Here is a 13,818-nt window from a genome sequence, read left to right on the forward strand (position 1 = left end):
ATTATTATACTTATTGCATCTTCTTCCCAAATTCTCCACTGTCGTTTTTAAAATATCTTTTGGCATAAAGTTTGTTTAGATGCTAACTTGAATGACTGTAGTATTTGAATTAAAATTATATGACTAGCCAATTAATAAAATATTAATATAATAATTAATAATCAGTATAAAAAAGACATGATGCCAATTAGAGCAAAGAATAAATTAAAATTGCTAATAACCATGAAATGTATTGTTCCCTCACTAATAATGAAATTCATCCTAAATAAAACAATAGAATACTGTCTTCCAGCTATGAATTGCTAAGGATTAAAAACATTGTAATAGTGACTGAGACTGGCCCTCAAAAATGCTGCCAATGGGAAGATAAAACTGAGTCAACCTCACTGAAAAGCAGCTTGGAACTAGACACCAAGAAATTTAAAAATGTTTAGAAACACTGATTTAGAAATTCTGCTTATATAACTAAGGCTTGAGGCAGCCTCAGAAACATGGAAAAATATTGACATTTATGGATAAAAATATGTTTTAGTCTAATTGCCCGATGACAAGGAATGATTGAATTAGTAGCTGGACAATCATCTGATGGAGAGTTATGTATTCATTTTAAATGGTGTTTTCTAAAAGTTTTAGTGACATGGGGAAATGTTCCCAATATATTGGTAAGAGAGGAAAGAAAGCATGCTGTAATGAATGCAGTGTATTTTTACTGGGCATAAGGTTTCACTATTTTGGCCAGGTTGGTCTTGAACTCCCGACCACAGACAATCCAGCTGCCTCGGCCTCCCAAAGTGCTGAGATTACAAGTGCGAACCACTGTGCCTGGCCTGTATTTTCTTTTTTATACTTCCTCACATTTTCTAAGCTTCAGTATCATCTATAAATATTGTTTCTACAATCAGAAGGAAATTTAAATACTAACAAAACAATCAAATTAAAGATAATGAATAGATTTCTTTTCTGGATTCATGTTCCAAATGTTCACCTTGTGCTCTTTCCTCTGATGTATTGGATAGAGCCCTGGACCAGAAGTCAGAAGGTATGTTTTCTTTTCACAGGTTAGGGCCCAGAAATTCACTAGCTGTGTGACCTTGGTTGGGCATATCCAACTTATTTGTGTCATAGTTTTTCAGTTTGTAAAATGGGGATTTCTACTTTTCCTACCTGCACCATTTGACAGTTGTGAGAATTAGTGAGACAGCCAATATATTGGAAGACAATTTTGTAGATTCAAAACCACCCTCATGTTTGATAATTTGGTAGGAGTACTCACAGCACCCACTGAATGCTGTTATACACATGGTTACAGTGTCTTGTAGGGAAAGGATACAGCTCAGAGTTAGCTAAAGAGAGGCATCAGGTGGAGGCTGGAAGGGCTCCAAATGCTCTGTTCTCTTCTCTTGTGCAGTCAGGATGTGCTGACTTCTTGGTATTTATGTGTAACAGTATACAAAATACTGCCAACCAGAGACGCTTGCCTGAGCTTCAGTGTCCAGAGTTTTCATTGTGACTCCATTGTGTAGGCATGATTGATTGATTGATTGATTGCCTACATGGTTGAACTCGGTGTTCAGGTGTTCTGACACCACATGATCCAAAGCCTCTGTCCTAATTCATATGGTTGGTCTTTGTAGCATGGCCAACTCTCACCCTAAGACAATTGGATATAGTTGGTTCCATCCTGAGACTCCGTGTGCCCAGCACTAAGTATGACAAAGATTATATTCCAGAAGCTGAGGACTAAAGGCCAGACCTCTCTTTGGGCAAGGCCAAATTCTTTTTTGTTGTTGTTGTTCAGATGGAGTTTCACTCTTGTTGCCCAGGCTGGAGTGCAATGGTACAATCTCGGCTCACTGCAACTTCCGACTCTCGGGTTCAAGTGATTCTCCTGCCTCAGCCTCCTGAGTAGCTGGGATTATAGGCATCTGCCACCATGCCTGGCTAATTTTTTGTTTAGTAGAGACAGGGTTTCACCAGTTTGGCCAGGCTGGTCTCGAACTCTTGACCTCAGGTGATGTACCCACCTTGGCCTCTCGAAGTGCCGGAATTACAGGCATGAGCCGCTGCACCAGCTGGCCAAGTTCTTTACTACACATACGGTGACTGAAAACAGAAACCAAATTTATATAGCCAAGTGATCTTAGTATGGAGGGATCTCTAATTTGCCATGTTCTAAGACTGTAAAATAAGGAAGGACATGGATGCTGTAGGAACAAGCAGTACTGCAAATACCCACCCGTGATCCACCAAACCCTCAGGACCACCACTGAGAATAGGCCTACTTACAGAGGATCCTGCACGGAGACATATGCCACAATCATTGTTTACTACAGAGATGAATTAGGCTGAGAAAACACTTACCACCCTACTGGGTATTTAAATCTGACCCTTGTCCCACTGTTAACAGCACAGCAAGTATGTCCCTTCATTAACTCACTGATCTCATGTGAATGAGTGATCAGCCTGTTTTTTCCAGGTTTCTCTCCCTGGCACCATCTCACTGCAGTACAGCTGAGCTCACTACATACAGCATGGAGTGATGATAAAAATAAACTGGCTCTTTCCCTTTGCAGAGTTTCGTATCTTGGGTGCTATATCCGGGTGGATCCATAAGATTTCCTAAGAGTGAGCACAGAAGCCTGAAAACCCACATTTGCTTTTTCATGAACTTAAAACAATTTATTAGAGCACAGTGTCAAAATCGTCATCGCAGCAAGCTCACTAGAGGAGGACTGTATGCTTTTTGGAAAAAGAACCAATGACAGAGCCTTGAGAGAGACTGGTAGCTAAAGTCTAATCATGCTTCCATTCTTCATTCAGAGGGAAGAGTTTCAGCTTTTGTGTGTTGGTTTTTTTTGTGAACAAATAACTTGCAATAAATTGATGTTGTCGGTAAATTTCGGTTGTACATTCTGTTTCTTCCAAGAAAAAACTGGCCATGCAGAAGTCGTCCGAGTTGTGTACCAGCCAGAACACATCAGTTTTGAGGAACTGCTCAAGGTCTTCTGGGAGAATCACGACCCGACCCAAGGTAGAGTGATGAGTGAGCCAGTATTTAATTATCTTACTAATTACAGCTGGGATAATTAGTGTTTGAGCTGCATGGAAGAGATGAACCTTGAAATCACACAGGAGCTCAAGAATATGATTGCAGACATTTATTGATGGAGGAGAGGAGGGGCTGGGGAGAAAAAGGGTGAGAGAATAAAGGCACAGCCACATTCGGTGCCCCTGCCCCCCTTACAGCTGTCAGGGGTGGGAAAATTCCCACAGAGGAAGACGCTAGACAATAGCGATCCGTTCACCTTTGATTATTGCATTATTCCTCCTTAATGCAGTCTTTTGTCTACAAAATTAAAGTGTCTTTCCAGCAGCTCCAAAGTTTTCCTGATTTATGGTTTCTTTATTTCTCTGAGTTTAGCCTTTCTCGTCTTTTGACGTTATCAGGTTTGATTCTTTTTTTTAAATGCCTGCGGGTGATAAAGAAGAACATAAAGGTAAAATGCAGTATTCAGTAGGTCCACAAAGCTTGCTCATTTAAATATTTCATTTGTCCTCTTTGGAATTTGTTATGTGGAGATATTAATATATTTGGGCTATAAACAATGGCGGCTGGAAATTTTATTTGAATGCACACACAAGCAAAATATTCCATGTTGGCAAATATCATTGTAATATTCAATAATAAAGCAATTTCCAGATCATCCTAACAGCCTTACAGGCCCTGCTTTGCCGGTGTGATGATCTGATGTTACGCAGCTTATGAACTAAAAAGTCTTACGTAATAGTTGTGATTTTTCACAAACCCTGTTCATTTGGCAATTAGTCTATTTCACAAAAGCATTTTCCCTTTGGTGTTAGATTTTTGTGTAGTGGATATGGGTGCTGGTTATTTCTTGATGAGTGAAGTTTTTCTCCAAATGTATATTGTGCTTCATGGTGGAATCTTAGTATGCCCGCCACAGCACAGAGGTTGGTGGGTCCTGAGTGCTGGTTCTAAGAACCATCCCATTCCAGGGTGATCTGCCAGAGGGCAAAGGTCAGAGGTGAGGCAAGAGCAGCCAAGTGACAAACTTGAGCAAGGTGAGGTAGGTCCAGGATCCAGGCAGATCTGTCGGGGAAGTTGGGGAGCTAGAGATCTGGGCCTAGGAAGGAAGCCAGGGACAGGATTTCCGTGACAGCAAAGTCTGGTTTGATATGGGGGAATGGGTACCTGGTGGAAGAGGGATGAGGTATGAGGCAGGGTGGGGAAAGAGCAGTCTAATCAGAAGGTTCACGTGTCACCCTAGCTGGGGATACGGGACATCACATCATGTGGGAAGGCAGGTCTGCGGGCCTGGACAGCTTTGGTTCTGCAGGAGGCTCTGCTGGTGAGGATCATAAATCAGGGTGGTGACAGCCAGTTGCTTATTCTGGTAAGTCATCAATCCAGATGGGACAGACATTCAGCCATTTGACTGTCAAAGAAAGCCAAGGGTCAGAGGAAGATGCTAAGAGCTCCAAAATCATCAGTGAAGACACATATCAGAGGCCCAGGCAAGGTCTGAAGTCATGTAGGTAACAGGTCAGGTCTGTGGCCTTTAATGTGGCTAACTGTAATGCCATGTCCTGGTAGAATCTCCTTAGGCTTAGGCTTGGCAGAATTATAAAGAAGGCCAAGTCTGTCTTCAGCTTCTCTCTCCATATGTCTCTTAAATGCTCTCATTTTATCACATCTTCATTGATTAATTAGCTTGCTAATACCGGCCCCTGAACCTCAGGGGGAATACTACTGTGATGGGGGTTTGGGCTGGGAGAAGTCACCTCTCCATTCATCAGCTGGCCTTCTATGGGCTCTGTCTTTGTAATGGTGGTGTCTCTGGAGTTAAAAAAGAAGATTTTCCAGATCTTCTCATCATAAGTGGCAATATAAAGAGCAAAGCAAGGCAAGGGTGTGCCTAAGGTTGTAGTGTGATCCAGTCTGCCCCACTAAATTTGGAGAACCACTTATCAACCACTGCAGGGCAACTTTGGCTGCCCCAGGACCCCTCCAATCTCTGGCCCCCATGCTTCTGCCTGTCTTACGGACCATCTCCTTCTGTAGGTCAGTGGCCTCCCCAGAGATGAGGAAGAGATGAGGAAGGGCAGGTGTTGTTGGTTAGTTAAGGGAAGAGGGAGAGATCCTCCATCAGGAACCTCTACTCCCCTGGCTTTGTTTTTCTTAAGCTAGTTTGTTAGTTTCTATGACATGCAGCAGTAATAACAATCCTTACTAATCCACCCATTCAGTCCAAACAGTCTTACGCTCATTTTATTTGCCAGATGCCCTTTTATTTTTTGTTTTTGTTTTTTATTTTTTTATTTTTCCTTTTTTTTGTCACTCAAGCTGGAGTGCAGTGGTACAATCTTGGCTTACTGCAGCTCCACCTCCCAGGTTCAAGCAATGCCTCAGCTTCCCAGATTGCTGGGATTACAGGTGCACATCCCCATGCCTTGGTAATTTTTCATATTTTTATTAGACTCAGGGTTTTACCATGTTGGCCAGGCTGGTCTTGAACTCCGGACCCCAAGTGATCCACCCACCTTGGCTTCCCAAAGTGCTGGGATTACAGGCGTGAGCCACTGCACCCGCTCACCAGATGTGCTAAATCACTAAGGCATCTGGGATATGCAGGAGTATCCAGTCTCTTGGTTAATGCACATGGAAAATACATTCCTACTGGAAGGCAATAGTTAATTCCAATATGCCAAGATCAAATGAGCATACAGATAAATGCACACAAAACCACCAACTAAAATGTTAACATGAAATCATTAAAACAAGTACATGTTAGCACTGAAACATTAAAAGCAAAAAATAAACAATAACCAACGTATACATTCAGGGTAACTCTGGTATCAATGGAGTTGATATCCCCGGGGAACCCCAAAGGTCTAAAACAATGACACATGTCAAGTGTCATTTTTCCAAGGTCAGAATCTGAAGCCTGCTCCTTGAAGGATGGGCCTGAGGCAGGGGACAGCCAGGCTACAAATGAACTTGGCTGTCACTCACTCACTACATCTGACCACAGCTGCTTAAGTCTGTACTTGAGGTCACTTGGAAACTTGTCATGTTTCACAGTAAAAGTTGGTCTTCAAAAGAAAGCCACCACTAGAGAAGACGAGGGTGGTGAACATGTGTAAGACTGACTGTTCTTACTATGAAAATGGACATTTTTTAAGAGAGTGGCAGTTTGGATTTGGTGGTGACTCTAATCTGTGAGGCAGTAACCCTTTCCAGGTTCTTTTCAGAAACAAAAGTAAGTGATTACTAAAACTACTTGAGCAATGCTCTTGTCTGTGCCGGAACTACTGATCAACAAAAAGCCAAAACTTGAGCAGAAGTTGAAAAGGCATTGACCTTTGCTGTGAAGATGTGCGCGGGAAACGTGATTCTCCGTAGCAATATGACTCGAGAGGAATAAATTTTAATTAGCATGTTGAAAGATTTTAGTACCTTTTTGTAAAGTCATTAAGTACTTGAAGGGGCCACTTAAAGTTTTTAGTTATAACTCATAGGATTTTGTGGGAGAACCAATAATATTTGCAAACATGGAGATTCTTGCTGATGTCAATGATCTTACTATAGTAGAAACAGCAAGAATTTAAGCTTCGAGTCCCCTTTCAGTGAAATCAGATCTTCATGGCATAGGCTAAACAGAGAACACTCAGCGTGTTCTTTCTGCTTCAAGGTACTGAAGCAGCTCTCACAGTATATGCTCTAATGGACTGGATGGAGTTCCCATACCTAGTCTGTCATTTTGAAGGGAGCAAAGCTGGTTAGTGAGAGATTGGAAGGTGCAGGCTTTTTAAGGTATAAGTGAGGCCTGAGATCAGTTATTCCACAGCCATTATTCGGTGAGTCTGACGACGATGCCACTCCATGGATGAGCCTAAGGAGGAGTGACAGACGTGTTAGCAGCATTACTCATGTGGCCAATAACTTAATTTACCAGTTACCCCAGAACCTCTACTTTCGCTGAAACATTTGAATCCCACTGTTTCAGTCAATAGGTTCTGTTCTGGCCTTCTTTCTTGCTGATAGGACGAAGACAGTTCCTTTAGGGTTCTGCGGATAGACCGGCACTTGCACATTCCTAGCCATGGGTTACCCAGACTCCTACCGTCTCCAGGCGACATGGTGGGAGCCTGAGATTTAGGCGATTTGGGTTCTGGTGCCTGATCTGGCCCCTTCCCAACCACATGACTTTGGCCAAGGAGATGTGTTTCCTGAGCACATCTTTACATTAAAGGTCAATACCTTTTCAGTTTCTACCCTGTGAAGTGTCTTACCCAACCTGAGCCTTCATTTTTCTCATCTACGAAGAAAGGGAGAGAAATGAATGAATGCCTATACTGCTGACTTGATGGGCTGATAAAAGAATTAAATAAAATAGTATGAAAATTGTAAGGTTCCATGCCAGCGCCAGGTATTGTTGTTACGTCTTTCTCAACACAACAATACAATTCCATCAGATTTTAATTTTACATTTATTCTTACATCCGTGTTGCCCTTGATTCTTTCTCTGGGAAAGTATTTACCCTCCACCTACTAAATTCTACCCATAGAGATTCTTGTGTCTCTTGTGTTGGTTGGAAAGAGTTCAGCATTGTTTATGTTGTCTTCTGGGACCTGCTGGTGCTGACAGTGGTGGTGAGGCTGGTGGATCCTTGCTTAAAAGCCTCCTTAAGGTTGCTACTGACACGGTAATCAAAAGAACTGGCTCAGGTCCCAGCATTTCATGCCTGGTCTGTATTCTCCTAACTAGTATGACCTGTGCATGAAAAACAAAATTCAGACCTCCTAGTCCTTCAGAGGATACAGGACACAAACTGAAACTGGGTGCCTCGGGCCAAGCTACAGGTATACAAGGCAGAGAGTCTGCAGTTTTGTATGACTTCACCCCCTAAGTCTGACTTCTCAATTGCAACCCATCTTGCTCTCCTCAGTCCTGGAGCAAGGGAAAGCATTTACTAAGCACTTCTTAGGGACCAGTGTTAAAATCCTAATGTCATCTAATCCTGACCACAACCCTATGAAGTAGGGATCACTGTCTTTGCTTAGCAGAAGAGAAGCAATGAGGTTCAAAAGACTCGCAGTCTCGCTTAATGTTGGTGGCAGTATTTGGATGCAGCTCTGTCTAAAGCTCAGGTCTATTTTCTTTTCCCTACTCTAGAGGATTCCAAGTTTCCCAACTAGGAGGACCTCTTTTAAGGATGCATGTTTTTGTTTGTTTTGTTTTGTTTTTTTGAGACATGGTCTTGCTCTGTCGCCTAGGCTGGAGTGCAGTGGCACATCTCAGCTTACTGTAACCTCTGCCTCCCACGCTCAAGCCATCCTCCCACCTTAGCCTCCCGAGTAGTGGGGATGACAGGCACATGCCACCATGCCCAGCTTATTTTTGTATTTTTGGTAGAGAAGAGTTTTGCCATGGTGCCCAGGCTGGTCTCAAATTCCTGGGTTCAAGCAATCCGCCTGCCTCAGCGTCCCAAAGTGCTGGCAAGACAGATATGGCCACTGTGCCCAGCTGGGATATACATTTTTATGGATCCTCCAAAAATAACAATTGTGCCTTTAGTATATTTTAAAAAGGAAATATATTAAATCCTACTATGGATTTAATTATACTTTAAATTGCAGGTCTATTATATTCAGCAGTAACATGCCATGTACTTCCAAAAAACAGAAATATCGTACACATGATGCATTCTCCAGGCTCTAGATCAGGTGTCCCCAAACTTTTTACACAGGGAGCCAGTTCACTGTCCCTCAGACTGTTGGAGGGCCGTCACATACTGTGGTCCTCTCACTGACCACCAGTGAAAGAGGTGCCCCTTCCTGAAGTGTGGTGGGGTGCTGGATAAATGGCATCAGGGGGCCGCATGCGGCCCGTGGGCTGTAGTTTGGGGACACCTGCTCTACATCATGCCTGATACACAGTCGGATGTGTGGACCTCTTGTGGCAACTCCAAGCCTTCCCAGAGGACTTCCCATCAAAGGTCAGTGCTTTGGAGTGGTCTGGAAACTGCTCCGGTGTACTTCTTGGGGAGCAGTGGCCTTTCTGCAGAGGCCTTTGGCTGAGACTGCTGCTTTACCCCAATATCGGGGGTTGCCCACCTGTGTAATTTTAGAATTTTAACTGGTGTGCAGCCACCCATAAAGACAGAATCCCTCAGGCTCCTTAGAGCTAAGTTGGCCACATGTCAAAATTCTGACTACGGGGTCCTACGGGGTCCTGAGTAGAAGTGACAGCGTGCAGCTTCTGGGTTTGCGGCCTTAGAGGAAGGAGCGTTCTCTTCCACTTCCTCCCTTCCCACGAGTTAGTGTGTGGCTGAAGTGGTGGACCGTGAGGAAGGCCAGGGATGGAGCCTGACCCTTGTCCTACTAGAGCTGTAAGACTGAGGAGCCAGAGTCACCTCCCAGGCTGGATCTTTAGGCAAGAATTTTTATTTAAATACTGCTATTTTGGTTCATTTTAGGCTTCTTTTTCTCCTCTACAGCTGCTGAACCTGTATCCTAACACAGCTTCATTTATAAGCTGGTGATGAGCTCCCATTAATTACAGCGTTTCCTTAAATAAAACATCTTCAATCAAACCTGTTGTTAGGAGTATGGATCCTGGGGTCAGAGATGTCATGGCTGTGCGGTCAGGTCTCATTTCTCTCTCTATCCACTGGACCACCCGGGTCCTCCAGCCGTCTCCTAACTGGCCTGGCTCACCCTTTCTCATTCCCTGCTCCATAATGCCCTGTTAAAAACACAAAACCAGATGTGGCCCCTTCTGGCTTAAAGCACTTTGCTGGTTGCCCATTTTCTTTGGGATGAGATCCAGACTCTTTACAGTGCGGCCTGGGATTACCTGATTATCACTTGCCTTTCCAACCTTGGTTCATGCTGCTGTTCTCCCGCGACGCCGCCCACCCATGCTCACTGCCTTTCAGTTACTGTGGCCCTCATCTGTTCCATTCCTAGACGACTCGAGTTCTTTCCTGCCTTGCAGCCTGCAGGTAGTGCTCAGTCTGTTCATAGCTCTTGGTCTGCCACCAACATCAAGCAAGATTGCACGTCTTTGGAACCTCATTGCTTCTCTTCTGCTAAGCAAAGACAGTGATCCCTACTTCATAGGGCTATAGTCAGGATTAAATGAAATTAGGATTATAAAACATCTACCGCTAAGACTGGCCCCTAAGGGCTGCTTAGTAAATGTTGCTGTCCCTTGCGCCAGGATGGAGGAGAGCAAGAGCTATGTGACTGGCTCCTTCTCCTTTAGGTCTCAGCTGAAGATGTCATTCTCAGAGAGGTCTTCCCTGCCCACCCTAATTACACCAGCACTCCCAGCCCTCACACCCAGGAACTTCTGTACCATTGTCCTCTCCTTCCTTCCTAACTCTCATCATGGGGTAGAATCGTGTGTTGACTTGTTTATTGCTTATTCTCTGACTCCTCTAGAAGGTGGGCTTTGTGTTAAATGTTTTCTCTTTGAACTAGTGAGTACACCTCTGTTTCTGCATCCGTAATACTTTGTGCCCCCTCAGTGTGGGGGCGCCCCCGGGAGTGGAGCCTGCAGCGCAGAGCATGGTGCCTGGTGCGGAATCAGCGCCGACTCTGTAATAGCTGCCACGCTCGTGCTGCCTGTGGAAGGGCCGCTTCCACCAGCTGCTGTTTGTTTGTCTTGTTCCTTCGTGAATCCCAGTATTTCTCTGCTTGTTCTCTATCATTTTTCCTCAGCTCATGTTCTGATTACCCCTGATGGCTTCCTATTCTTGGTGCACACCCTTTATCCTCAATCAGCTCCTCTTCACCCCTTTCCACCTGCAGCACGGCTCCCAGTTGTCCTCAGAAGGCTTGGTCTGGTTTGCTCCCGTGGGCAGCACCGTCTCTGCTGTTGGGTTTGCTGGGGCCCCAGGGCCACACATCCCGGCCTTACCATGCGCTGGGGATTCTGTGGGGCTCCTCAGCCTGTGCTTGGAACTAGAGAACCTCCAAGGACTCTTCTTTACTTGGTGTCCTTGGGCCACATGGTCTCCCCTGCCAGACGTGCGCACTCACCACAAAGCCGTGCTCCAGGTGGGTTTTTTTCCAGGTGGTCCCAGAGAATTGGGTGGGATGGGTCCACTCCGTGTTCAGGAGGTTGGCTCCCGAGCCTCTTTCCAGGTGCGCTGTGGAGAAGCAGGCCCCCTGTGCTGTCTACGGGAAACATTCATTGAAGGCAGACAAATCCTGTTTCCCTTCTGTTCCCCATCAACTCGGCAGTAAAATACTGTCGTTCATATATTTGAACTTGCCAGTAATATCTGAACTTCCTTGTGCTGACCCTTTGAAGTTAGCTTTTTAAAATAAGTCACCAGTTTTGAAGGACTATCCTTTTTTTAGACCATATATAAGGACTCTATCATCTGCAAATAATTAGACAGTGGGGATGATATTGTATTGCTAATGAGCAGATGTGCATACTCAGAGTGGAGGCACAGCTGCACACATATAAAATGCAAAAACGACCCAAACCCAGCATTATGAATTCTGAAAGGGATTTCATTCTTTCAAGAATTTTAGAAACAGAGAAAAATGAAACAAAGAATTTAACTGATATTTTTATTAATTGTTCTTTCAGTCACACTTTCCTTTGTGTAACATCATCATACGTGTTCATCGTAGCTTCGCCGTTTGCAAAAGTGTTATTTGTACTTTTGAATCCCTCTGTTATATAATACCGCAAAGCTTATATTTAGCATTTTTCCTTTCTAGTGCTGCAAGGGTTGTGTGGCTGCATGCTGAGTGACAGACTCTTACTGGGGTCTTTCCTGGGCTACGCACGATGCTGAGTGCTCATGTGTACGTGCTCCCCTTTGATCCTTAAAACCACCTATGAACCTTAGACCCATTTTATAGATGAACAAATAGGCCCAGAGAGGGGAGTGATTTGGCACAAGCCACTTACTGCATTGTTTGACAGAGATGGAAGTTGGACTTGAGGGCTAACCTCCGAGCCTTGTGTCCTTTCCGATGGGTGGCACATGGCCCCACAGTGCTGCACTCTGGCATCAGAGAGCAGAAAACATGCCCTCTACAACCAGAAACAGCAGCCCATTATCCGCTGATCTTGAACTCCTTGTGATGTCCGTTACAATTTTATAATCCTATTATGGATGTGCAAGATGAAGAAGTTCAAATAATTCAGACTTTTGAAAACTTTTAGCCAGGAAGAGTGTCACATACCTTAGATAGTAATGGTTAGGTCATTTGGAATTTGAATACATTGCTAAAGTGGTATGAAATCAATAAAAAGAAATAAATTCAGAAGAATTACTAGACTTTACATAAAAGAGTATTGAATTAGGTCAGAGAACAATCAGAGCTGATAACACTGGCAGGAGCTAGGATTTCTAGGTTCCAGGAATGGGAAGCTGGGTTATTCATACCAAATCGCCCATTGAAAGCAGCTCCAAATGTTGAATAAGATACAAAAAAAGAAAAAAAAACATATTAAATGCATCACATCAAAGAGCTGACAGAACTATGAGAATTACCATGTTAAAATAGAAGGCAACACGGGAACCCAGACAGGTAAGCAGAGAGTTAGATATATCTTTATTCTGAGCAAACTTGTTAATTCCAGAAAATGTGAGCTTCGAGAGCCTTATTAAGGACGTAGAGGGAGTGATGACACAATTCCAGCACTTGACCCAGCGGACTTGATAAGACACTGTACCCCACACCTGGGGGTGCACCTTCTTCTCAATCACACATGGAACGTATTCCAGGCCATAAAATGCACAATATGTTTCAAAGGGGTTAAAATCGTATAGCTTTTGTTTCTCTTACCATAACGCAAGTATGCTAGATATGAATAGCAAAAAGGAATCGGAAAAAATCCTCTTGTGTTAGAGAATTAAAAACTTCTGGTCAGGCGTTTATGGCTCACGCCTGTAATTGCAGCATTTTGGGAGGCCGAGGTGGGAAGATCACTTGAATCCAGTAGTTCAGGACCAGCCTGGGCAACATAGTGAGGTCTCTGTGTCTAAAAAAGATTTAAAAAATTAACTGGGCATAGTGGCACATGCCTCTGGTCCCAGCTACTCAGGAGGCTGGCATGGGAGGGTTGCTTGCACCCAGGAAGTTGAGGTGGCAATGAGCCATGATTGTGCCACTGCAAACCAGCCTGGGCAATAGAGTAAGACCTTGTCTCAAAAAAAAAAAATTCTAAATATCTTATTTATCAAAAATAAGTCATGATGAAAATTGAAAAATACTTTGAATCAAGTGGTAATTAAAATACTGTATGTTAAAATTGATAGGGCATAAGTAAAGCTGTTCTCAGAGGGAAATATAGAGCCTTCAATTCATATATTAGGAAAGAAGAAAAGCTGAGCTAAGCATCCGTTTCAAGAATTTAGAAAATCAGCAACAAATTAAACCCAAACAGTATAAAATAAAGAAATAATGAAGAGCAGAAAGAAATGAAACAGGACACAAACAAACAGAAGATCAAAAAAGTCGAAAGTCGGTATTTCATGATGGCTACAAAATTGATAAAGCTTTGGGAAGTTGTTCAAGGAAAAAGTGAAAAGTCACAAACATACAATATTAGGAATAAAAAATGGGATTTCACTACAGATGTGGGAGATTTTGCAGATACCAGGAGGATATGATAAGCAAGTTGATGCCAATAAATTTGATAAGTTAAATAAATTCTTTAAAAATATAGTTTAATAAAACTGAATAAAGAAACCACTGGCTTCATCCGTGCGTTCTACCAACATTTAAGGAAGAAATAATTGCAGTTTTTCATAATGTTT

At 43.4% G+C, this 13,818-nt stretch overlaps 1 protein-coding gene across 9 annotated transcripts in view; it reads left to right on the forward strand.

Annotated features, from left to right (window-relative positions):
* MSRA (methionine sulfoxide reductase A) overlaps nucleotides 1-13,818 on the forward strand; it is a 379,414-nt gene that overhangs the window by 242,803 nt on the left and 122,793 nt on the right. For 8 of the 9 annotated variants that reach the window (XM_074384143.1, XM_010347801.3, XM_074384144.1 and 5 more), the window contains one exon: nucleotides 2,927-3,031. The exons of the other annotated variant lie outside the window; for it this stretch is intronic. In XM_074384143.1, coding sequence (XP_074240244.1) covers nucleotides 2,927-3,031 — 105 coding nt within the window. The remainder of the gene's footprint in view (nucleotides 1-2,926; nucleotides 3,032-13,818) is intronic. 9 annotated transcript variants of the gene reach the window in all.

The sequence above is a fragment of the Saimiri boliviensis genome, chromosome 13 (genome assembly GCF_048565385.1).
Source record: "Saimiri boliviensis isolate mSaiBol1 chromosome 13, mSaiBol1.pri, whole genome shotgun sequence".
In the NCBI taxonomy this organism is placed as follows: domain Eukaryota; kingdom Metazoa; phylum Chordata; class Mammalia; order Primates; family Cebidae; genus Saimiri; species Saimiri boliviensis.